We start from the raw sequence: 27,035 nt of genomic DNA on the forward strand, positions 1-27,035 counted from the left end.
AGGCAATAGAAAATTGTGGAAAGAACACAGAACTCTCTGGAAGCCAGAAGACTTGGGCTCTGGTCCCTGTTCTGCTAATATTTAACTGCAATGCTGCAATATCTGTCAAATGAAAGGAATATATTAGAGGACCTTTATAGTCTTTCAGATCAAAGCACCATAGCCCCAAATGAAATAGAACAAATAATGTAAAATATAATTTTTCTATGCCATGGACAATTAAGGGAAAGGGGGAAAACAAGAGTAAAGAATAAGACAGATGGACAGAAAGAGAGGAAGAGAGTAAATGGTAAGGAAAAAAACAGACAGACCAAAAGGCAGACACACACAAACTCTACCCCCAGCTCTCTCCCCCTCAAAAAAAGAATTTTATGAATAAAGAGACAGAAGAAAGATACACACTAACAAAATGACATTCAGATGCAGAAATAAACATGTACATAAAAACTTTGGTGGAATTATGCTCTTATTTTGTTCATCTTGAAACTTTTAAACACAAAACTACCCAAAAAATTTAACATAATGTTGTACTTTTATGTTAAAAGGCATAAACTGAATCAGTTCAAGGCAGGTGTCTCATGAGCTAGATACAATCAAGTTGAAGGTTTAGGATTAACTGCTGCCATATGCTACTGATATTTTTTAGTAAAATGTCACTTGATAATTTGAGATCTCACTTCCATGGGTCAATTCCAACCAAACAAGCCAAAGATGAACTCTCCTAAAATAGAAATGAATCCCAAGAATTTTTTTATGAACAAGGCTTAGTATTATTTTGCTTCCAGATAGGCAGGATTTAAATATTTTAACTTAATAGTTACCAGTTACATAAATCCCACATTACCATTTAAAGCCCATATTTGGCCATTTTCCTATTTAATCTTCTCTGTATTGTGTAGAGGGTACTAGATAATGTAACTCCAGCACTCTCCTTTGATTCCCTCCTAAGATGAGGCCCTTCAGATCTATAGGCTTTTCTGAGCTCCAAGCTGAGATAGGAATTTATAGACTGGGGAGCTAATTTGTACTTTGCTACTAATCAGAATACAGGAGAGCAGAAGAATTGCCACCCAGTTTCAAGCCTGCTGTTGCAGGATTTTGAGTAATCCCCATTCACTATGAAGTCAGCCCAGATTGACAAGAATAGGCAACACAAGAGCTCTCGATGTTTATTCTCATCTTTATCTGCTAGGAATCCTGCAAAATTATATGAGTTTTCACATCTGTAAAGAGAAAACCTGCAGGATTCATAGGAAGCTTTTCTTTCTTGTAGATAATAAGAGCTTGGAAGAAAAAACACACAAGACTTTTCTGGTTTTGTTTGGTTTTAGCTAACTCCTTGGACTTTTCTGTACTTTGGTTTTTTCCTCTATGAAATGGAACTATAACAATCCCACTCCTCCCTAACACAACTGGTGATGGAGAAATAAATAGCATAGCAGATATGAAAGCCCTCATAGCTCTTTGGAGGATGAGGATTAGATCAGTTCAGTCCAAGTGTCTGAGACATGCAACAAGAATAACAACAACAATAATGAGCACTTGGGTTTGAACAGTGTTTAACAGTTTATACAATTTTTTTTAATTTTTAAAAAACTTTTAAGTTCAGGGGCACATGTGCAGGTTTGTTATATAGGTAACTTGCATGTTGGTTGGGCACGGTGGCTCACGGCTATACTCCCAGCACTTTGGGAGTCCAAGGTGGGCAGATCATGAGGTCAGGAGATCGAGACCATCCTGGCCAACATGGTGAAACCCCTGTCTCTACTAAAATACAAAAAAAAATTAGCCAGGTGTGGTGGTGTGTGCCTGTAGTCCCAGCTATGCAGGAGGCTGAGGCAGGGGAATCACTTGAACCCAGGAGGCAGAGGTTGCCGTGAGCCAAGATTGCACCACTGCACTCCAGCCTGGCGACAGAGCAAGACTCTGTCTCAGAAAAAAAAAAAAAAGTAAATTGCATGTCATGGGAGTTTGGTGTATGGATTATTTCATCACCCAGGTAACAAGGATACTACCCGATAGGTCGTTTTTCAATCCTCTTAAAATGTTTTAAATATATTATTTCATTGGCCTTTATAACAAGGTATGAAGTAGGGAGGCTATTTTTTATTTCATTTGACAGATAAAGAAATTGAGGCCAAGAGGAGAGTGCCTTGCCCCAGATCAAACAGCTAGTAAACAACAGGACATGTCTCCTGACACAAAATCTAGTGCTCATTCTAGTTTACTCAACTACATATGCAGTTAATGCCTATTTCCTTTCATTCCTATCCTCCTTTAAGTGAGGCTTGCTTGGTAGGAGGCCTCTAATTAGCAATCAAAGCTTTCTGTCTCTCATGTATAGTTCTAATCTATCAACTGTATAGAGAGCTTAAATTTTACTTGAAATTCTCCTTCAGCCAATATCTGTGAACTCTGGGTCTCATGAGTCATCCAGGCCTTTAACTTTCCTTTTGAATACCATTATTTATAAATTTTGCTATTTCTCTTATTACCACATAGCACGTGTTAAAGCAAACTAAATATAGCCTGAGAACGACTCTGTACTTCTACATTTGAGTCCCTGTGGATGAACTGTAACCTAGCTTAATAGGCAGACAACATTGAAAACCTAACCTAGGAGTATGCACCTGTAACAATAGCTGAGTCTTAGCCAATCCCAGCGGCCATACTTCAACCACTCATAGACTGCTAAGCATTCAAACTATGTTCAAAGAAGGTAAACGTCAACCTGTAATCAATCTAGCTGTTTCTGTACCTCACCTCCAATTTCTGGACATCACTTCCCTTTTTTTGATCTATAAATTTGTTCTGACCACGAGGCATCCCTGGAGTCTCTCTGAATCTGCTGTAATTCTGGAGGCTGCCTGATTCACAAATCGTTCATTGCTCAATTAAACTCCTTCAAATTTAATTCAGCTTAAGTTTTTCTTTTAACACATCTAAGCCACAGATCAGTTCCTTGGATCCTCCCTCCTCGGCCTCCCGAGTAGCTAGGACTACAGGTGTACACCACCACGCCCAGTTCATCTGTGGTATTTTTATGCTGTTCCTCATTGTGTTATCCATTGTTGAAACCATGACAGACCTAACTATTCTTAAGGTGATTTCTTTCCAGTAAGAAACTGCTAAGCCTTAGATCTCAGAGAGAACGTGAGAAGAGGCCATCATAATTTCAAACAGCAAACAAAATTGCATTCCCTTTCATTCCTATTGCTCAGTTCCTTTTATCAATGTTATTTATGTTGTTTTCTTCAAACTACTAAAGAATAAACCAAGATGAGGAGTACCCCCCCACCTCCGCCTTTGCTGTCTTTCAATGTTTTCTCTTCGGGCCAGAAATCCCAGCACTTTGAATGGCAGGGAATCCTTCAAGCCTGTTGTATATCCCGGTATGAATAATTCTACTGAATATAACCACCCTAAACTATGCTGAGCCATAGAACCAGAGCCTGCCTTTCCTCTAGAAGTTAGAAGAAGAAAGGATCTGGAGGAAGGAAGAATTGGAGGAATGCTTTTTAAATGAAGTTAATTCTGGGTAATAGCTCACTAGACGCTGGCTGCCTTCCTTGCCTTGATCTCCAAAATCCGCAATGTACCCCAAAACTGCCTATGGCTTCAATCCCAGAGAGTGGAAGAAGTGAAAAGAGGAGAAGGCATATGCTATTCCATAGCAGATATGTTCTGTAATTCTGGCCCCCAAACTAAAGGCTGTAGACTGGCTCTGGGCAGTAGAGCTGACAAATTTTATTCAACATACATATACTGAGTACCTACTATGTGCTCTATGTTGGGGCTGAGGGACAAATTTAGATGTGTGTTCTCACTTAATCTTCACAACTACTCAGATAGATAGATATTATTTATCCCCATTTTACAAATAAGAAAACAGAGGAGGAAGGGTAACTGACCTACAACAAAGTCAGACAAATACCAAGAAGTGATGCTCCAACTGGAACCTGTCTTAGTCCATGTGTGATGCTTTAACAAAATAACACAGACAAAATATCACAAGGTTATAAACAATAGAAATTTATTTCTCACAGTTTTGGAGGCTAGGAAGTCCAAGATCAAGGCACGAAAAGGTTCAGTGTCTGGTAAGGGCTCTTCTCTTCCAGAATGGCACCTTGTTGCTGTGTACTTGCACAGCAGAAGGGACAGAAGAGGCAAACTCACTTAGGGTCTCCTTATAAAAGGAGTGAGTTTGCCCTTATAAAGCCCTTTTATGAGGCCCTAATCCATTCATGAGGGCAGAGCCCTCATGGCCTAGTCACCTCCTAAAAGCCCTACCTCTTAATACTGTTGCATTGGGGATTAAGTTTCAACATGAATTTTGGAGGGAACACAAACATTCAAACAAACCATAACAGAACCCAACTTCAAACACAGTACTCAGGCCTCCACAGCACAATCCCTATCCTCCTGACTTTTTATAGTCCATTGAAGCAAGTGTGTGCATACTCAGGTGACCCTAAAAAAATACAGAAGTTGGCCGGGCATGGTGGCTCACGCCTGTAATCCCAGCACTTTGGGAGGCCGAGGTGGGCAGATCACGAGGTCAGGAGATCGAGACCATCCTGGCTAACATGGTGAAACCCCGTCTCTACTACAGATACAAAAAATACAAAAAATTAGCTGGGCATAGTGGCACACACCTGTAGTCCCAGTCTCCTGCAGTCCCTGTCTCCTGCCTCGGGAGGCTAAGGCAGGAGAATCGCTTGAACCTGGGAGGTGGAGGTTGCAGTGAGCAAAGATCACACCACTGCACTCTAGCCTGGGTGACAGAGCGAGACTCCATCTCAAAAAAAAAAAAAAAAAAAAAACAGAACTTGATAGGGATAGAAACACATTTGGCTGCTTCTATAGTTAACAAGATGCTGTTACATTCCTTGCCTCACTAGCTCTAAAGACTATACTAGCAGGACAAAGAAAGCACCTGAGATGAGCTGAGAGGAGGGTAAAGGTACACAGAGATCCCCTGGATATTTCTTCTATGTCCTCTCAGGGGCTTTGCTACCGCTAGAGAATTATCCATATTAAGAACTTGCATTGATATTCTGGGTTCTGTTTCATTTTTTAGGGTCTCAAGAGCACGCTCAAGTCATTCACATGTTTCCATCAAATACAGACACAGATCAGGGAAGATTAAACCCTACTAATTTCTCGTCAGATGCCTCAGAACAAGGTGCCTTCCAAGAACTAATGGCCAAAATATCCACCCACAACACAAATAAGCTTAGAAAATCTCTTCTTACAATCCTGACACAATGGAAGTTTCCCTAAACCACCCAGCATCTAATACAACCAGCACTAAGAACAACAACTCGGCATTTTTTTACTTTGAGTCCTGTCAACCCCCTTCTCCAGCTTTACTCCTATTATTCATAGCCTATACTGTGGTCTTAATTGTGGGCCTTTTTGGAAACCTCTCTCTCATCATCACCATAAGAAGCAGAGAAAAGCTCAGAATTTCACCAGCATACTGATTGCCAATCTCTCCCTCTCTGATACCTTGGTGTGTGTCATGTGCATCCATTTTACTATCATCTACACTCTGATGGACCACTGGATATTTGGGGATACCATGTGCAGACTCACATCCTATGTGCAGAGTGTCTCAATCTCTGTGTCCATATTCTCACTTGTATTCACTGCTGTCGAAAGATATCAGCTAATTGTGAACCCCCGTGGCTGGAAGCCCAGTGTGACTCATGCCTACTGGAGCATCACACTGATTTGGCTGTTTTCCCTTCTGCTGTCTATTCCCTTCTTCCTGTCCTACCACCTCACTGATGAGCCCTTCCGCAACCTCTCTCTCCCCACTGACTCTACACCCACCAGATGGCCTGTGTGGAGAACTGGCCCTCCAAAAAGGACCAGCTGCTCTTCACCACCTCCCCTTTTCTGCTGCAGTATTTTGTTCCTCTAGGCTTCATCCTCATCTGCTACTTGAAGATTGTTATCTGCCTCTGCAGGAGAAATGCAAAGGTAGATAAGAAGAAGGAAAATGAGGGCCGGCTCAATGAGAACAAGAGGATCAACACAATGTTGATTTCCATCGTGGTGACCTTTGGAGCCTGCTGGCTGCCTCGAATATCTTCAATGTCATCTTTGACTGGTATCATGAGGTGCTGATGAGCTGCCACCACGACCTGGTATTTGTAGTTTGCCACTTGGTTGCTATGGTTTCCACATGTATAAACCCTCTCTTTTATGGCTTTCTCAACAAAAATTTCCAAAAGGACCTGGTAGTGCTTATTCACCACTGCTGGTGCTTCACACCTCAGGAAAGATATAAAAATATTGCCATCTCCACTATGCACACAGACTCCAAGAGGTCTTTAAGATTGGCTCGTATAACAACAGGTATATGAAAATTGATAATGCTGAAGCTCTTCTTGAATGGGAGCTGGACAGGTAATGGTGGGAATAGGGCAAGATGCAGAAAGAAGAAACCAGAACCAAAAATAGCAACTTTATACCCACTTTTCCTTTAGGCTAAGACTGCCTGTCTCATATGTCTATCCAACACACCCTCCAACATACACGAACACACATACCACCCCTTTTCTCTTAAGAAAATAACGCTAATAATTCAAACAACCTGCCCGCCATCATTTGTGGCAAAGAATGACAATGAGAAAGCAGAGAGAGAGGCAAACAGCAGTGATGGCTGGGGAACAATGTTCACAGATACTTTTATTCAATGGAATATCTACAAAAGTTATGACTAATGATATGCCTAGTAAAAACACTGCTATACCTCCTTAGCACTGAAGCAAGTCTATTCTCAGATATGAAAACTGTAACTTTCAATCATATAACTATTCAATTAATTAGCCAAGTCAGAAAATCCCCCCTTATAATTCATTAATTAATTAACAAACTAAGTTTGGACTAAAGTTGAAGGGCTGGTTTTAACTTAACATTTAAACGAAGTGTTGTAATTACAATTAATTCCCATGCTTGAATCATATCTCCAGTTTATGATAACAGTACATTTTATTCACTAACAATGCTATTAGAACTGGCCACAAATTCTTTAGCATAGCAATTATGCTAGAAATTGCTCTAACAAACTTATTAATGGCCAATGTAGATACAGCTTTCCTCACAAAGTGGCTTTTAATCCCTAATTCTTTATGTATATTAAAAAGAGGTCATTATGACTCTATTACTGGATCTCAGAGACTTTGTCAGTAGCATTTTTATAATTAGCGCCAGATTTTTAAAACCTTCTCATATATCTTGTGGCTTAAACATTTTTAAAAGAGCCCTCATCCCCACAGAGTTGCTTACACAGGGGAATCAACTAGACTGTTCTCAAAAGACACTAAGCTACTGTTCAAATTGCTATTAACTGAAGTCACTTTTATTAAATTGTGACCAGCTTTACCACTTCTTAGAACAAACTTCCCCTATATCTATCAAAGTTGAACTGCAGCTTATTTGTATGTTAAAAATGTAACTGTAGGCTGGACTCAGCAACTTACACCTGTAATCCCAGCCCTTTGGGAGGCCAAGGTGGAGGATCACTTTTGCCCAGGAGTTGAAGACCAGCCTGAGCAACACAGTGAGACTCCATCTCTACTAAAAATACAAAAAATTAGCCAGGTGTGGTCATGCATACCTGCAGTCCCAGCTACTTAGATGAGAGGAAGGATCACCTGAGCCTGGGAGATCAAGTGAATCATGATCACACCACTGCACTCCAACCTGGATGAAAGAGTGAGACCCTGTCTCAAAAAAAAATTTTTTAAGTAACTATATTTTCTTTTGAATAAAAAGTAATGTTTCTGGAAACATCTGTGATTTTTCTATTGTGCTTTTTCTTGCACATTAGCTTTCACATTTTCCTCTCCTGAAAATCTCCTTCTCTCTTCCTCTTTCCCTCCTTCCCTTATTCTCTCTTTATTCATTCTCTTTAGGGTTTCTATTCTCTGTTTTATCATTTTGGAATAAATGAACAACAAAAGCACTGCAGAACACACAAACGAAATAAAATCTAACCATCTCATGGCAGTAGCTGTAAATGTCACTTTACTTACTTGGTAAAGAAATATTGATTCTAGGCCAGGCATGGTGGCTCACGCCTGTAATCCCAGCACTTTGGGAGGCCAAGGTGGGCAGATCCCTTGAGGTCAGGAGTTCGAGACCAGCCTGGCCAAAATGGTGAAACCCCATCTCTACTAAAAATACAAAAATTAGCCAGGTATGGTGGTGAGCACCTGTAATCCCAACTACTCAGGAGGCTGAGGCAGAAGAATCTCTTGAACTGAGGAGGCAGAGGTTGCAGTGAGTGGAGATCATGCCACTGAACTCCAGCCTGGGCAACAGAGAGAGATTCCATCTCAAAAACAAAAAGAAAAGAAAAGAAATATGATGCTAGTTGCCATTACTAAAATGATTCTGATCAAACAATTTGATGTGGTTTAGATGTGTGTCTCCTCCAAATCTCATGTTGGAAAGTGATACCCAGTGTTGAAGGTGGGGCCTGATGGGAGGTGTTGGATCATGGGGGCAGATCCCTCATGAATGGCTTAGTGCCACTGCCTTGGTGATGAGTGAGTTCTTGCTCTGTTAGTTCAGGTGAACTGGTTGTTTAAGGAGTCTGGCACCTCCTCCTCTCTCTTGCTTCCTCTCTTGCCACGTCATATGCCAGCTCCCCCTTCACCTTCCACTATGACTGTAAGCTTCTTGAGGCCTCACCAGAAGCTGAGCAGATGCTGGTGCTATGCCTATACAGCCTGTAGAACCATGGGCCAAATAAACCTCTTTTCTTTAAAAATTACCCAGCTTCAGGTATTCCTTTATAGCAACTCAGAACAAACTAATACACCACCAAAAGCAGGAAAGGGCATCAAATTCTAATATTCCTCCTTCCTCTCACCCACATACATATACCCAATCTCCTCTAATTCCGACTTCCACCCTGAATATGCAGAAGAGATCTCCTGTATATGACTAAATAGTATGGCATTCTTTCCTTAATAAGAGCAATTTCCTTCCATAAAGATGTTTTGTTTTTTCTTTTCAACTTTTCTTGAGCAAATGGTATAACTATCAATAATAGTCTTTCTTGTGTTTATTTTTACCTCAAAAAAGTAGTGAATTAAATGTATTTTTAATGCATGCCTTCACCTTTAAGGGGCTTACATTCTGACAGGTAGGCAAACACAAGTCTATAAGTAGCTACTTCGAGAAGAAGGTATAATGGAAACATAAACCAAGTATTGTGGGTAAAAGTCTTTTATATGAGAGGAAACATGGAAAGACTTCAGAAAATCAGCCTTTATTTCCTCTATTTTTGCAGTATTTGTGGATAATTCATATCAATTTGGTCTATCGTTGAACAAGCTGGTATATGAAATAAGGTCTCACCTCCCTCTCTCCAGTTGCCAGATGAGCCTTTTAGGAGACTGGACTTTCTTTTTTTTTTTTTTTTAATTATTACACTTTAAGTTTTAGGGTACATGTGCACATTGTGCAGGTTAGTTACATATGTATACATGTGCCATGCTGGTGCGCTGCACCCACTAACTCGTCATCTAGCATTAGGTATATCTCCCAATGCTATCCCTTCCCCCTCCCCCCACCCCACAGCAGTCCCCAGAGTATGATGTTCCCCTTCCTGTGTCCATGTGATCTCATTGTTCAATTCCCACCTATGAGTGAGAATATGCGGTGTTTGGTTTTTTGTTCTTGCGATAGTTTACTGAGAATGATGATTTCCAATTTCATCCATGTCCCTACAAAGGACATGAACTCATCATTTTTTATGGCTGCATAGTATTCCATGGTGTATATGTGCCACATTTTCTTAATCCAGTCTATCATTGTTGGACATTTGGGTCAGTTCCAAGTCTTTGCTATTGTGAATAATGCCGCAATAAACATACGTGTGCATGTGTCTTTATAGCAGCATGATTTATAGTCCTTTGGGTGGAGACTGGACTTTCATGTTTGCCAGATAGTCCTGGAAACAGGTTCCTCTAGCCAGCACTCCAAAAACCTCCTATCCCCCAACCTCAAATCATTTTGGATTGGGAATAATTTCTCATATCTTTAAAAGCTTCTAGAAAAGAAGACTATTAGTGGAATGAATAAGTGTTTATGCCCTAAAAGAATTAGTAAACTATCCTGAATATGTCTGTCCAGTAAACCAGAGCTGAATGAGAAAATGCTAAAACATTCTTGCAACAAGTCCCCTAAGTTTCCTCTCTGCCTGAACAGCATAGTTCATCAGCCTAATAAACAGAGTCAATCTCTCTTCCTGTAAGCTTTGTTTTTTGTAGAATAATAAATCAAGAAAAATATATTAAGCCCTTACTATATACTTAGCTCTGCATTTGGTATAGAAAAAGTACAAGACACAGCTTTAAAGAATTTACAACCAAGCTGAGGCTTTAAAGCATCTACAATATACCAGGGGAGTAATTCAATGTGTTGGTTTTGAAGTCTTTCCTTCTTTTTTTAATTTACTTTTTTAAATTACAGTATAGTTGACAAAAATTATATATATTTACAGTGAACAATGTGTTTTGATACATGGATAATGTTATGAAATGGTTAAATCAAGCTAATTAACATATCCATCATCTCACATACTTATCACTGTCTGTTGTGAGAACATTTAAGATCTACTCTCTTAGCAATTTTCAAGAATCCAATACATTGCTATTAACTGCAGTCACCATGATAGACAATAGATCTCTTGTACTCATTTCTTCTGTCTGAAATTTGGAAACTTTGACCAGTATCTCCCCAGTTCCACAGCCACCCCTCAGCTCCTGGTAACCACCATTCTACTCTCTGTTTCTATGAGTTCGACTTTTTAAGATTCCACATAAAACTAAGATCATGTAGTATTTGTCTTTCTGTGCCCGGCTTATTTCACTTAGCATAATGTCCTCCAGGTTCATCTATACTGTTGCAAATGACAGGATTTCCTTCTTTTTAAAAGCCAAATAGTATACCATTGTATATATATCTGTGTATGTGTCTGTATGTGTGTCACATTTTTTCATTATCCATTCATCCATTGATGGACATTTAGGTTGATTCCATATCTTGGCTATTATGAATAATGCTGCAACGTACATGAGAGTACAGATATCTCCCTGATATGCTGATTTCAATTCCTTTGGATATATACCCACGAATGGTATTGCTGGAGCATATGGTAGTTCTAATTTTAATTTTTTGAGGAACCTCCATACTGTTTTCCATAATGGCTGTACTAATTTACATTCCCATCAACATGTACACAGGGGTTCCAAAGGCTTCTCTTCAGGCTAGGTTGAAAGCTGACTGAAGGAAAGTTAAGGGTAACTGAAGGCAGAGTTAATATCAAAGGAGGACTCAACTTACCTTTATACCCATAAGTGAGAATATATTGAGAGAAGAGGAAGCATCCTAGATGAAGGAAGAAGAGGGGAGTATTTCAAGACTGATTATTTCCAGGAATCCCTAAAATCCTTCCTGAAGCCACCCATGCAATAAATGTGATCATGCAATAAATTGAAGACAGAAGAAGACGAATACTTCCTGTTGGATAAGGGAGGCAAGGCAGGTCTCTTTCTCCTGTTTCTGTGCCCAAATCAAGCTCCTTGTTGAGGCTGGGATAGTGTTTCCCCTGAGGGAATGAAAAGATGTGTGATGTTAGTGACAGAAGTATATCTGTTGTATCTGGTCATTGACTGTTTCCTGCTATTCTCTATTTTAGGTAGATAAACCTGTTCTCAGCTAGACTGAACTTTCAAAGACCTGTCCTAGGCATGGAAAAAGAATTTAATACATATAGATCTTGAAAGTTACTTCTTTAAAAACCAAGTTAGGGCCAGGCACAGTGGCTCACACCTGTAATCCCAGCACTCTGGGAGGCCAAGGCAGGAGGATCCCTTGAACCAGGAGTTTGAGATCAGCCTGGACAACACAGCAAGACCCTATCTCCACAAAAACAATTTAAAAATTAGCCGGGCATGGTGGCATGCACCTAGCTAACCAGGAGGCTGAGGCAGGAGGATCACTTAAGCCCAGGAGTTCGAGATTACAGTGAGCTATGATCATGCCACTGCACTCCAGCCTGGGCAACAGAGCAAGACCCTGCCTCTAAAAAAAAAAAAAAAACAAGTCAGGCAGTAATTATTTACTTAATAAATGCCAGAATGTTTTCAAACCTATGTTCTATTAATTATCCAATGAGAACATAAAGACATAATCCTAATTACACAGGGATTATAGTACTGTCTGTAAGTCATGAAATTCTGAGTCTTGAAGATTCCACTTAAACATTTCTCAACAACACTCTCTAATTCCCCAGGGCTATTAGGATCCCCTAGTCACTGCTCCCACACCCTGTGTATACCTACCATGCAGTACCAGGAAGACCTGTTTACATGTGTGCCTTCAAGGAACACGCATTCCTCAAAGGCCGGGCTTGTACCTTATTCACTGTAGTAGCTCCAGTGCCAAGTATGGCATCTGACACAAAGTAGGGGAACTCAACAGATATTTGTAAACTGTAGGTGTAGAATAACATCTGGGATGACAAATCTTTGCTTGAAAGTGGTGTGTGGATCTGAACAGTAAATGAGGACTATATCCTCTAGATTTAGCATCTGAAGAAGCAGAAAGCTAAATTTCCATCTGAAATATAAGAGCTCAGGATACCTGCACTGGCAGGAAGACAAATAAAAACACACATTGGTCACAAGGAGCTCAAGGGCAAGGTGAACTTTTATAGCTCAAATGTCATTTGCCAAGAAGAGCTGTGCCAATAAGAGAGCTGAGCAAGTCCTGGGACTCGAAGAAAATGCTCTATTAACTTTTAATTAATTGCCTTGACAGGTTCTTGGAACAGCTTTTAGAAACGAAAGGCCTTCCAGGGCAACCAGCCTCCAGGAGAGCAGGCCCCATTATGATTCTATTAGAGGAACCAGATTCTCTCTTAAAGGCCAATGCAGGGCAGAACTTTATCTTTTTCAGTGAGCCAAATCCTTCTCTAATAAGGCAACATACAGCCTAAAAGTAAAAGCTATTGAGTTATTGATTTGGAGGCCATTTTCTACATCCTGGGGTCTCCAAAGATGCTTTCTGCTTTTCCACAGCAGCAGTGTCCCTTTCTTCTGGACACTGTCACTAGATAACCTGGTTTCCTAATAATTCCAGTTATCAACCCTTCCTATTTTCTATGACATTTCTCAACTTAACAACAAAGACAAATATTTTAATTTATGTGTGTGTGCACACGCATGCATGTGTGCATAACACTCAGGAAAATGTCTGAAAGAAAGTATCCCATAACATTAATAGTGTTTATTCCCAGGTGATGTGACAAGACTTTTGGGTAATGTGTCTTTATTTCTTTCCTACTTGTTCCATCTTGCTGCCTTTTTTTTTTTTTAAGGTAAAACTTCATCAATACTATTTCTTTTCTAATTATTTGTTGATGGTATATTAAAATACCAGGAATTTTTACGTTGACTTGTATTCTGAGCTCTTGCTAAATTCATTTACTAATTCTAATGATTCACCTGTAGCTTCTTTTGAATTATCTGTGGACATAATCATGCTGGGTTGTTTTTTGTTTTTTTTTTTGACACACGGTCTCACTCTGTCACCCAGGCTGGAGTGCAGTGGTGCAATCACAGCTCACTGAAGCCTCAACCTTCCTGGGCTCTGGTGATCCTTCCACCTCAGCATCTGGAGTAGCTGGGACTACAAATGTGTGCCACCATGCCCAGCTAATTTTTGAATTTTTGTAGAAATGAGGTTTCACCATGTTGCCCAGGCTGGTCTCAAACTCCTGGGCTCAAGTGATCTGTCCACCTCGGCCTCCCAAAGTGCTGGGATTACAGGTGTGAGCCGCTGTGCTCGGCCTTGTTTTTGAATAATGACAACTTTATATTCCTTTCCTATACATATAACTTTTTATTTATTATTCTTATCTCATTGTCTAGTAGGGGTAAACAAGCAACTTCTTTGTCTAAAAATAAGTGTGTGTTTTTTATTTTAACTTTGACCCTTAAAGAATATTTTCACCAGATATAGAATTACAGATTGGCAGTTATTTATTTCATTATTTGAAAGGTGTTATTCCATTGTCTTCCATAATTTCAGTTGGGAAACCAACTGTCTTATTTTTTTCATTCCTTTTAAGATAATGTGGCTTTTATTCACTAGCTTTAAGATTTTCTTAATATCTTTGCATCATGGCGAGGCACAGTGGCTCATGTCTGTAATCCCAGCACTTTGGGAGGCCGAGGCAGGTGGATCACCTGAGGTCAAGAGTTTGAGACCAGCCTGGCCAACATGGCAAAACCCCATCTCTACTAAAAATACAAAAAAATTAGTCAGGTGTGGTGGTAGGCACCTGTAATCTCAGCTACTCGGGAGGCTGAGGCAGGAGAATTGCTTGAACCCAGGAGGCTGAGGTTGCAGTGAGCCAAGATTGTGCCATTGCACTCCAGCCTGGGCAACAAGAGCAAACACCGTCTCAAAAAAAAAAAAAAATTTGCACCGTGCCTTCTAAACTCCTTCCCTCTTTCTTTCTTTCTTTTTGTCTCTTTGCTTAACTGTATTTCCCAAATATTCTACTAAGAACATATAATGCTTATATAATTTTTCTTAATGAAGGAGAAAAAGACAAAAACTTTTTTTAAAAACCTGAGAATCCAAAGTGCCTGTCCATGAGGCAGTTGTGCTGCAAGGAGTCAAGAGATGTGGAGTCTAGCTTGTGCTTTGGGCAAATTACCTATCCTTCCTAAGCCCCTGCTTCATTCAATCAATAAATATTTAATAAATGTCTACTATGTGCTTAAATACTATAGTGAGCAAGACTGATATAATCCCTGCCCTCATGGAGTTTACAGTCTAACAGAGATAATACTTTAAAAGAACTGTGATAAGGCCAGCCGTGGTGGTTCATGCCTGTAATCCCAGCAGTTTGGGAGGCTGAGGCAGGCGGATCACCTGAGGTCAGGAGTTCAAGACCAGCCTGGCCAACATGGTAAAACCCCATCTCTACTAAAAATACAAAAAAAAAAAAAATTAGCTGGGCGTGGCAGTGGCCACCTGTAATCCCAGCTACTCTGGGGGCTGAGGCAGGAGAATCACTTGAACCCAGGAGGCAGAGGTTGTGGTAAGCTGAGATCACACCATTGCACTCCAGCCTGGGTAACGAGTGAAACTCCGTCTCAAAAAAAAAAAAAAAAGAACTGTGACAAGTGCTGTAACAGAGAAAATATAACATGATGAAGGAGGAATTAACCTACTCAGGGGACAATGGAGACAGGAAGTAGATAAGAAAAACTTCTTGGAAGAAATAATTTTTAAACTGAGATCCAAAGGATTAGGACTTAGCCAGGCAGAAATTAGGCTAGTTTTCTCTTAGTTGCTTTGTAATTCTGTGATTCTATGTTCCAATCTTTGTTATGTTACTGAATCAGAATCCAAAGGAACATCACTTATCAGGCCCCTCCATTCATTAACTTAATCCTAAAAACACTCTTGTAAGTAATGTTATTCCAATTTACAAATTTTAAAACTGTTAATTAAGCAAGTTGCCTGAGGTCACACAGTGGTAAATTCTGATCTGTCTAGCTTCAGATTCCATCCTCTTTCATTCATTGTTCAACTATCATTTACTGAGTACCCGCCAAGTTATCTGCCTGACACTGGGGATAAAGAGAACAGTAAGATTGGATCCCTGCTCTTGACGAATGCACTTTCTGAGGGGGCAATGTCAGTAATCCAGACAATTACAACATGGTTAGGTATTTAGAAAGAGGCAGAGTAGGACTATGCCTTTTCATCAGAATCTAATTCCCTAGCTTCTCCAAGAAACCAAGGAGCTAGGTACATGATCACTGAGAAAGACTACACAGATTGGTAAATTTGCAAAGCTATAGCTGAAGTCCAGCATCCCTGACTGGCCTTGACCAACAGTTCTGTCTGCTATCTACCATACAATTAAGCCAGTCTCTTTAGGTGAGGATCTTCCAGAGGAATGGGTATCCAGATGGCATGCATTCATCTTATTACACAGAATAAACAGGCTTTCAGCCTTCCCAAACTGATGAGGAACTTCAACATTCACCTCATGGACTCTTAGAAAGACATATATAAGCTAATCATGCCTGCCATAACCTTGGAGCATTTCATGGACATTTTCAGATAAAGCCCCTCCTCACCCATATGGCTTCAAAAAATGCCCTCTGTCTCTGATTAAAGGGAGTTGAGAGAAGTATGAAACCAGGATTTCCGAGTTGTTCCTGGAAGAGCTTCAGCCAGGAGCTTTCAGTAGCAGATGTTAAATCTGATTTTAGAGCCTAATGAAAATGCTGGGCTTCTAGCTTCGTGGAATGAGTCTGAGATATAGCTTCTAAGTCAATAACTCAGTGGAAACTTGACCTATGGTATTATGTGAAGGTTCCTCAATTCTTCTATAAGCAACTAGTGGGAAACAGCTCATATGCTTAAGCATCCTTCTGAGAGGCCACGAGGAGCATCCACTTACTCATACATTTAGAGCTATAACAAAACTGCCTCTGGTGTTGGGGGGATGGGGACTATCAATGTCTCTGGAAGCCGGGAGTCCAGGGACTCTCATCCCAACTCTTCCACGGTCTCACTGTGCTGCCCTAAGCATGCCACTTAAACCCTCTGTGTCTCAGCTCTGCCACACTGTCCCTCCAGTCCTTGGGTCCCCTCAGTGCATGTATACAAAGTCTATTCCTGTTGCCCAGCCTTTCTCTAATTCTACATATACCACTCTGCTTCCTGGCTACAAACTTGTTGCTAACAAAACTGTGAGCATCTCACCAGAAGATTCAGGACTTTATATCTTTTGACTCTTTCTAAGTGTCCACCAAGGGGCCAAATCTACTTGCTGAGTAAAGAAAAGATTCCCTGAGACTTCCTATTGGTGAGAGAAGATTCAACCTTTAAAAATTACTCAAATTTCCCAACTCCTAATACATAAAAGGACTGAGAATCCCTTTGTCCTATTCATCTTGCTGGAATGAGGAAATAAAAGATTAATATACAAGAAAGAAAAAGAAAATATCTATTACTTATCTTCTCATGACTTCACATACATACAGTATGTTTTCTTACAAAGTTCTAAACAGCATCACCATTTACAATTACTCAGACCTCCATAAAAATTCATCAAGTAGATATACCATGTTTTACTAACCATTCCTTGGTCAGATGTTTAGAGTGCCTTAAAACTTTTCCAAATTATAATATAAATAACACTGTGATGAACACCTTTATCCATAAAACTGTGACTGTATTTTGGATTATTTCCTGAGGTTAGATATCCAAAAGTGGATCTGCCAGATCACTGGTAATGAACATTTTTATTATGCCTCATATGTATTATAAATTTTATGATTAATTATTAAATATATTTCAGCCACAAGACATAATTCTATTGCTAAAATATGGGATCCTCTTAGTCCAAACGTTTTGTTAAGTAGGCAGGATAGTATAAAAGAAAACAGCCTCTAGAATCACACTGTCTGGGTTCAAATCCCAGTTCTATCATTTGGTAGATGAATGGACTTAAACAAGTTACTAAATTCTCCTAAGACAATATACATAAAGCACACGGTCTGGCATATGGAAAGGGGTCAATAAATGTTAACCATTATTATTGCCTTTAGATTACAAAAAAAAAGATAGATCCGTATTTTAAAAAGCCAAGAATATCTTCAAATAATGGAGTAAGAATAAACATAAAACAAAAGACAAAATAATACTCCCGTACTTACATCATAAGCAGGCTCGTTTATGGTGAATACTATTTACATCACTGTGGTTATTAGTTACATATAAATACCACTTTATTGAGTGTCTGCTGTTTTTAAAACCTTTACATACACTGTCTCATTTAATCCTCATAACAACCCTCTATGGTGATGATAATAATACCAAAAACAACAGCTAATGTTTACCAAGTGCTTATTATATGTCATGCATAGTTCTAGGAAACAACCTATTAATCATTATAAAATCCTATGAAGTAGGACTTCCATTTAATTATTACCTTCATTATACAGACATAATTGAGTTACACAGAGGCTAAATAGCTTGTCAAAGGTTACATAGCTAACAAGGTAGGTCTTATTACTCCCATTTTATAAGAAAACTGGAACCTATGAAAACTGCCTGTAAAAGCAAGTAACTGGGGCAGGCTTTGAACCAGCATCTGTTGGACTCTCAAGTCCATATGCTTTTATTTCTGTTACTCTGCCACCTTATGTGGATTATCAATAGCAAATGGTTAAGGTTGGCTTCCCTCATTCTCACCTTCCTTTGCCATAAGCCAGAGTGTACTGAGAATAGTCTCGTTTGAACATTTGCCTCTGAGGAGAATATAAACAGGAAGGCAAGTCTGATGCAAAACTCCATATTCTGAAATGCAACCCTTAAAACAATGCACCAAGGATCCTCTCTCCCGAGGTGTCTGTCGCACTCCATCTAGCATACATATCTAAGAGTTTCTAAGGCTTGCCTTTCAGATACTTGGTGGTTCCTAATAAGGTGCCCTAATCAGTTTCTTAATCAAGGCAACACTTCAAAAGATTTTCAAATGAATGCTACAGACAGGTTTCCTATTTCCCTCTGTCTCAGAAGGCCCTCAAAATCCCCTCCACTGAAAGAAACAAAGCCGCTTCAAGCCTCCCAAAACATCTTGAAAATACTCACATTTTCAAAAGGACTGCACTCATAGGAAGAAACCTAAACTGAAGTCTTATTTCTCGAATGAACTAATTATTTAATATTGGACAAATTATCTCCCTTCTTTGTGCCTCTTCAAAAGTGGAGAAAGTGTCCTGAGATTCTAGTTTAAAAATGGGGCTCCTGGCCGGGCGCGGTGGCTCACGCCTGTAATCCCAGCACTTGGGGAGGCCGAGGCAGGCAGATCACAAGGTCAGGAGATCGAGACCATCCTGGCTAACATGGTGAAACCCCATCTCTACTAAAAATACAAAAAATTAGCCGGGTGTGGTGGTGGGCGCCTGTAGTCCCAGCTACTCGGGAGGCTGAGACAGGAGAATGGCGTGAACCCGGGAGGCGGAGTTTACAGTGAGCCGAGATCGCGCCACTGGACTCCAGCCTGGGCGACAGAATGAGACTCCGTCTCAAAAAAAAAAAGTGTGGGGGGGGGTCCTTTGAGGAATTATTTAATATTAACCAGGGGGATTTGGTGGAGTGAGAAATGTAGACAATGGTAAAGAAATAAATCCTCTTCACCTTTGTAGGATAGAGCAAAGCAGCATCCAAAGGCCTTTCCTATCTTCTCCCGGCTTTATCCTCCACTAAAGACGAGGGAAGATAGGATCCTGCTGCCACCTTGTGGCACTTTAGGCAGCACAAAAAGAAGGGCTTACTCAATAGGGTCATACAACCCAAATGCCCCTCAGGAAACCACATCCTCCTCCTCCTCCCTTACAATTAACTGCACAGAGCTTGACCATTCACAAAACACTTTCAACCCTATTATCTCATTTCATTCTTCCAACAACTATAGGATGGGGAAGGGGAAGGCGGGGGCGGGGGGCGGAGGGAGCAGAGGGAGCAGGGTGTCAGGACTGGAGGCATAACTCCAACTCTGTTGAAAAAGCCAAAGCTCAGAGAGACTATGTGACTTGCCTAAGGTCAAACAGTGAGTAGCTGACCGTACCTGAACCCACATCCCTTGATTCTAAATCAGGTGATTCATTATCTGCTGTATAGGGAAAAGGGTAAAACTGAGGTTTAGATACGATCCAGGTCTAGGAATTTGAGGGAAGGAGGCTTAAGAAGAGAAAAGGCTCAATTTCTTCTGCAGACACAACTGACTGGCCAGAGGCCACAACCAGGCTGCTTGGAAAAAGGTCTACGCAGTCAACCTATCCATAGAAAAAGGTATGCAGATAGCCTGGGTTCCCGTCTTCCTTCTTGGTTTGCACATTCTCAGTTAACATCTCTAGGTATCTCCAGCTGCTCTCCCTCCCTCTACTTTCCAGCCCCAGCCTACCCATAGGACACAAGACTGATTTATGGCTAAGTGCTAAACACCAAACAGATCCCAGGCAAGGGAGCCACAACATCTAGAAATCAGCAAAAACTGCAGGGAGAGCTGCTATGCCCCTGGGTTAGAGCTCATAATATTTGTGGCTCAGCCCAGATTTTCCTGTAAGTTTTGGCAGAAAGCTCAGTTGGCTTGTCCCATATTGATGTCATGCACACTGAAACCCAGGAGGCAATGCTGGAGTTATGACTTACCAACTAGCATATAGGGATGGCCTAAGAATCTGAGAGTTTCCAATTTCTCCAAGGCAACCACAACTTCTTAAAGAATTGCAGCTGGGCACAGTGGCTCACACCTGTAATCCTAGCACTTTGGGAGGCCGAGGTGGAAGGATTGCTTGAGTCAAGAGTTCAAGACCAGCCTGGGCCACAGAGTGAGATTCCGTTTCTACAAAATAGAGATAATTAGCCAGGTGTGGTGGCATACATCTGTAGTTCCAGCTACAGGGGAGGCTGAGAGTGGGGAGGATCACTTGAGCCCAGTAGGTCAAGGATGTAGTGAGCTGTGATCTCACCATTGCACTCGGCCTGGGCAACAGTGAGACCCTGTCTCAAAAATAAATAAATAAAAGAAATGCAAAGCCCAGGTGCCTAAACTTTCTACAACCACAGGTCTCCTTCCCTCTCTCCCTCCCTCCCTCCTTCCTTCCTTCCTTGTGAGTAGAGCATTCACTAAATGAGTGGAGTATTGTACGGGATAAAGATGACGAATAAGAAATAATTCCTTTGTGGAATCAGGATCTTGAAGAGATACCTGCATTCCTGTGTTCACTGCAGCATTATTCACAAGGACCAAGATATGGAAACGACTTACATGTCCATTGACAGATGAATGCATAAAGAAAATGTGGTATACATGTACAATGGAATATTATTCAGCCTTTAAAAAGAATAAAATCCTGCCATTTGTGACAATATGAATGAACCTGGAGAACATTATGCTAAGTGAAATAGGCCAAACATAGAAAGATAAATACTCTATGATGTCACTTACATGTGGAATCTAATATAGTTAAATTCATAGAATTCACCACGGGCTGAAGGAAGGAGGATATGAAAAGATGTTGGTCAAAAGGCAGAAAGTTTCAGTTATGCAAGATGAATAAGTTCTGGAGAGTTAATGTATGGCATGGTGACTATTAGTAACAATGTTACACTATATACTTAAAATTTGTTGTTGATCCTAAGTATTCTCACACAAAAGGTATTCTCACACACACACAAAAGGTAACTATGATGGATATGTTAATTACCTTGATTGTGGTGATTATTTCACAATATGTATATCAAATCAAGTTGTATAATTTAAATATATATAAATTTTATTTTTTTTCTTTTATTATCTTTTTTAAGAGACATAGTCTCACTCTGTTCACCCAGGCTGGAGTGCAGTGGCACAATAATAGCTCACTGCAGCCTCGAACTCCTGGGCTCAAGTGATCCTCCCACCTCTACCTCCTGAGTGGGTGGAACTACAGGCACACGTCACCATGCCTGGTTTATACAATTTTTCAAAAAAGAAATAATTCCTTTGATTAAAACTGTGTTGCCTAATGGTAAATGGGGAAATGGGAAAAAAACAAAAGTTATAAATGGATGTGAGATATAAACATTAAGTGCTTGGGGGTTAAGAGGGAAAAATAAGATTCCTTCTGGCTTGGGAGTTAGGGGACAAAAATGGATTTTAAAAAAGCTATTTCATGGATGTATAACATATAAAACCCTTCAGAAGTCTGGCCTTTACAAACCTTCCCTGCCTTCTCTCCTACTACTACCTTGCCCTCACCCTACCATATTCTGAACACGTTTTCTTTAGTAAGCTAAGGATTAAGAATATATGTTTTGCAATCAGATAGATCTTGGTTCCAATCCTACTTCTGCCATATTAGACAACCTTGAGTAACTTTCAGAACGTCCCCCCAAGCCTCAGTTTCCAGATCTGTAAAGTACGTATTATAAAGACAGCTATTTAAAAAGGTGTTTGTGAGAGTCAAGTGAGAGAATGTATGCAAAGCTTTGTGCATGAACCATAGGAAAGACTTAGCAAATAGCAATTGACATTTTTCATTATCTCTGTGTCTCTGATGATGTTTTCTTTGCCCAATATTCTCTTTACATTGTCAGACTGTTCCACTCCCGTTTCTCCAACAGGCACCTTACAAAAGTCTTTCTTCTTGAGTGCTCTAGGACCTGCTAACTGTTCCCCCACTGAGTGCTCAGAACCTTTGTTCACACCTCCTTTACTGTATTTATATGATAACAACTTGTATTTGTTTGTAAGTCTGTCTTTCAGGAATGTGAGGCTCCAGAGAGCAAGAGCTAGGTCTTATTCATCTAGCACAGTATGTGACTCACGGTACCACTAGAGAAGTGATTGTTGAATAAATAAGATTGTATTTGAGCTAGGCCTTAAATAAATAGGAATTAAAGCAAATCTCTGGATGGCCTTTTAAATATGAATGTTAACCTGTTAGTGTTATACATTAACCCATCAGAAATCTCTAGAATTAATTATCAAGGATTAGCCTTTAAGATGAGCTGACAGGCAGGACCAAAGTGAGTCAAAATTTCATTAGGGAAAGTTGGAAGTGGATGCATGGATGAATGAAAGGACCCTGGAGCCCAGGCAAGCAGCTCAGGAAACAGGTACAGGGCTTCCTTAGGTTAGCCAGGGGCACTTGGTGGTATGATGGTGAGGGAAGGGAATCACTTTAAGAGTAAATAAGAGATTCAAGGATAGACAAAAAAGTAAAATAAAAAGACCAGTATCACAAATTTTCCAGATGGTCCTAAGGGGAAAGCAACACACATGTAACACAGAAATTCACTATGTAGTCTAAAAGGGTTAGTTTATTGATTATAGCTTTCTGCCTGCTCATCATGAAACTGTTCTCTTTATCTACAGAGAAGCAATCCTGTCTTTCATTACAACAGAAAAAGAGGTCTCCAGGTCCTGCTAGGGCACCTGAAAATTTCTCAGCCATTATTTCTTCAAATACTTTTCTGGTATCCCTGCCCTTCTCCAACTGGAGTTACATGTATATTAGATCATCTGATATTGTTCCACAGCTCACTGATGCCCTGTTCATTTTTTTCATCTTTTTTCTCTGTGCTTTGAGTACTTCCTATTATTATGCCTTCAAATGTACTAATTTTTTATTCTACTGTGTCTAGTCTGCTGTTAATCCTATCCAATGTACTTCTCATTTCAAATATTGTATTTTTCATCTCTAGAAATTTGACTTGGGTGTTTTTCTTATATCTTGCATTTCTCTCCTTGTTATGCTTGTGTTTTCCTCTACTTCTTGAACATGTAAAGCATTTTTATCATAGCTTTTTAATATCCTTGTCTCCTAATTTTATATATGTGTCATTTCTGTTTCTATTAATTAAATTTTATCTATGTTATGGGTTATATTATCCCATTTCTTTGCACGTCCAGTAATTTTTCACCGGATGCCAGACATTACTTCTCTTTCTTCAAGAATCACAGTCCTATTATGCCTATTGTCCAATGTCTGAAAACCATTGTTTCATATATCTTGTTGGGTTTTTTAGTTAAGTTGAAAGGGTAAATTCTATTCCTGATATTCCATCATGGCAGTAAATGGAAGGCCTTGGAATCTCTAATAAATTACTGTACCTAGGCATTAAAAAACAATGATTGCTAGGCCAGGAACGGTGGCTCATGCCTGTAATCCTAGCACTTTGGGAAGCCAAAGTGGGTGGATCACTTGAGGTCAGGAGTTCAAGACCAGCCTGGCCAACATGGTGAAACCCCATCTCTACTAAAAATACAAAAATCAGACAGGCATGGTGGCGCGCTCCTATAATCACAGCTACTTGGGAGGTTGAGGCAGGAGAATCGCTTAAACCTAGGAGGCGGAGGTTGCAGGTGAGCCAAGATCATGCCACTGCACTCCAGCAAAAAGTGAGACCCTATTTCAAAAAATAATAATAATAATCAATGATTGCTATTATAAAATCACAAAAAGAAGAGATAACCAGACACTTTGTGCCTCCTGATAGAGAAACACAACCCAGCATCACCTGTGAAGTTGTCTTTCAAAATAAAAAATCAAACCTGAATCTGATCAAGCCTCTAGATCCAACAATCAATTTATAGGAAATACAGAAGACAGAAGAGAAGAACATCTTAAACTACACCACAGGGATACAATCAACAAAATCAAAACTGCAGGAAACTCTACAGGACAAACAACTAGTTTTTTCAACAATCACAAGAATATAAAAATGCTGGAGGGAAAGCTATAGATTGAAAGAGACTAGAAGATACATCTATTGTAATGTGTGAACCTTATTTGGATCCTGATTCAAGCAAGCCAACTGCAAGAAAAAACTGTGACATTTAGGAGACAACTGGAAATCTGAACGCAGACTAGATCATTGATGGTATTTAGGAGTTATTACTAATTTTTAGGTGTGATTATGGTATTATATTTTTCACAAAAATCATCTCTTAGAGAAATATTTTGATTATATTATAGACAAAATATTTTGCTATTTGCTTCAAAATAATATGGTAGGGGGCAAGACAGTAGGGGTACAGATGAAATAAGATTGATCATGAATACATAATTGTAGGAACTAGGTGATATATATAGACATATAGATATACATATATTTGAAATTTTCTGTTATAAATAAGTTTTAAAAATTTAAAGAGTTATAAAATTGAGATATGGGTTCTAAAGCTGGCTCTAACATCATTTTCCTCCATGCCTATGGACTAATCACTTCTCTCTAGGCCTCAGTTTTCTCCATAAATTATGAAACATAAAACGCATTCCAATATTAATTACACTTTCCACCGTATCCACTCATTAGCTATGTGACATGGGAAAGTTACTTAATCTTTTTAAGCTTCAGTTTCCTTAGTAAAAGGTGATGAAAATAGTAGCTAATTTTTAGGACTGCTGGTGGGTTAAACTGGATGCTGCATGTTAGAGCTCTCATCACAGTGCCTGGCACTAAGCACTTAATAAATAATATCTATCATTATTATCTCTTGCTGCACTAAGAAATAACAATAAAGAATTCTATACTTTAAAAAAAAAAAAATGAGAGGCCTCTATGGTTTAGCCCTTCCTTCCTCCATATCTCCTTTCTTTGGGACAAAAGCAAGAAAATCTGAAACTTCCCCTCTAAAAGTCTGTGGAACAACATGCCCAATATAGCACAAGACAGGTTAGGGTTTGGCTCTCCTTCGTAGTGAGAGTCATTGCTGCGGGTCTGGAAAAAACGGAGGTGCTACTTTAGTCATTTTCAGAATATAGTATGCAGCTGTTCTCCTGGAATGCCACACATCCTGAAGTTGCTCCAAGGGCTAAAAACAGAGCTTAGGCGATCAGCCCAATGCAGCCAAGCTCATTCTTTTCAAGGTGGCCCCATTTCAAATAAAATGGGCACTCTGTATGTAATTCCTTTTCTAACCAAGAGTTGGTCTTCCTCACCAGACTGTGAGCCCTTTGAGGGCAAAGCTAGTTGATCTTTCTAGCTTATGCTCCCTAGCAAAGCACCTGGGACAGAGCAGGTACTCAATGCATGCTAGTTGAATGAAGGAATTAATGGCCTATTCTTTTATTTTATTTGGGTTGGAGTAGGAGTGGAAAAAGAACAATGATAACGAAGAACCAATTATTGGAGGGATCTTTCTAACAATTTTTTCAGGGAGTGCAACTTGTTCACAACTTTCCCAAACACACCCTGAATATTTTTCCTTCTGAGCCTATACTCATACTCATTCCCTCCACCTGTTAATATCTTTCTCTTACTCTCCTTCTCTCACTTCACTCTTGCTGTCACTCTTTCACTCTTAATATCTACATCCTTCAAGACTTGGTTCCTCTTCCATGAAACTTTTCTCAACGACTGTTGCTGAAAGGACTCTCTTCATCTTGATTTCCTATAACACTTTATCTTTAGCTTTAGACACTCATAATGTTCTGTCATATGCAGTGGTCAGTTTTATGTTTCATAATTTTTGTGGGATTGAAGGCAAGGTCCTCTCTCAATTTCTGAGGCACTCAGCATAGCACTTTGTATAAATCAGACATGTGGTAAGAGTTCAGTGCATTTACTGTCTAAACTTGGAAGAGTAAGAAATATAATCATTCAACCCAATTTAAAGTATAAAACAACTGAGCCTTAAAAAGTATGTTTCATCCCTAAGATCTTTTTTTCTAAAAAAGTTAACACAGGAGCCAGGCATGGTGGCACATGCCTGTAGTCCCAGCTACTCAGGAGGCTGAGGCAGGAGGACTGCTTAAGTCCAGGAGTTCAAGGCTGTAGTATGCTGTGATTATACTCATGAATAGCCACTGCCACTGCACTCCAGCCTGGGCAACATAGTGAGACCCTGTCTCGAAAAAAAAAAAAGTTAACACATTGTTTTGGAAGTTTTGCTACCCTATTATTCTGTTTGATTAGGCAATATCCTCTTCTGGAAACCTAAGGGAAAACTGTTGTTAGGCATATATATCCTCTAACCAAGTGAATTTAAAAGAAAAATCAAAACATTAAAAATAATAATTTATATTTTCTTCAAATTTGGAGATAAGACAGGCTGGGCATCAAAAAACTAAGACTGAGAATCACTAGATAATTGTAGAACTGTATCTAAGCCCTTGGCTTTTCCCAACACTATCCTCCCCAAACTACCTCTCAGCATAGTTGTAGGTACAAATGAGAGGAAAGCATTGAGAAACTATAAAATATTATGTAATTTTAGGGTATAATACTCCTCAAAGGAAAGGGTCAGGATAGAAGTAAATCTTATTTCTTGAAATTAAGGATGAACTGAGGCTTCCTTGTTACTGAGATAATTGCTTTATTTTCTCTTCTAGATGATATATTCTACAACTGCCATCATACAATGACCATTTTGTTGCCTCTTCTCTTTTTTCATTCCCTAGAGATTAAAAATTAAA

General features: G+C 39.7%; 2 protein-coding genes across 4 annotated transcripts in view; one reads left to right on the forward strand and one right to left on the reverse strand.

The window, feature by feature from the left end:
- Positions 1-27,035, reverse strand: part of KLHL3 (kelch like family member 3) — a 270,507-nt gene that overhangs the window by 184,075 nt on the left and 59,397 nt on the right. The window contains exons 1-2 of one of the 3 annotated variants that reach the window (XM_063604240.1): positions 20,281-20,298; positions 11,371-11,635 (exon numbers count right to left, since the gene is read on the reverse strand). The exons of 1 other annotated variant lie outside the window; for it this stretch is intronic. The gene's annotated coding sequence lies outside the window, so the exon portion shown is untranslated. Of the gene's footprint in view, positions 1-11,370; positions 11,636-20,280; positions 20,299-27,035 lie in introns of those variants that run through there. One more of the 3 variants, XM_063604239.1, reaches the window with a different exon arrangement.
- LOC100968090 (putative neuropeptide Y receptor type 6) lies at positions 1,508-11,362 on the forward strand. The gene is given in 3 exon segments (XM_055112982.2): positions 1,508-5,439; positions 5,442-5,825; positions 5,828-11,362. Coding segments are annotated over 3 exon segments (864 nt in total). The 5' UTR covers positions 1,508-5,267; the 3' UTR covers positions 6,136-11,362.

The sequence above is a fragment of the Pan paniscus genome, chromosome 4 (genome assembly GCF_029289425.2).
Source record: "Pan paniscus chromosome 4, NHGRI_mPanPan1-v2.0_pri, whole genome shotgun sequence".
Taxonomy (NCBI): Eukaryota; Metazoa; Chordata; class Mammalia; order Primates; family Hominidae; genus Pan; species Pan paniscus.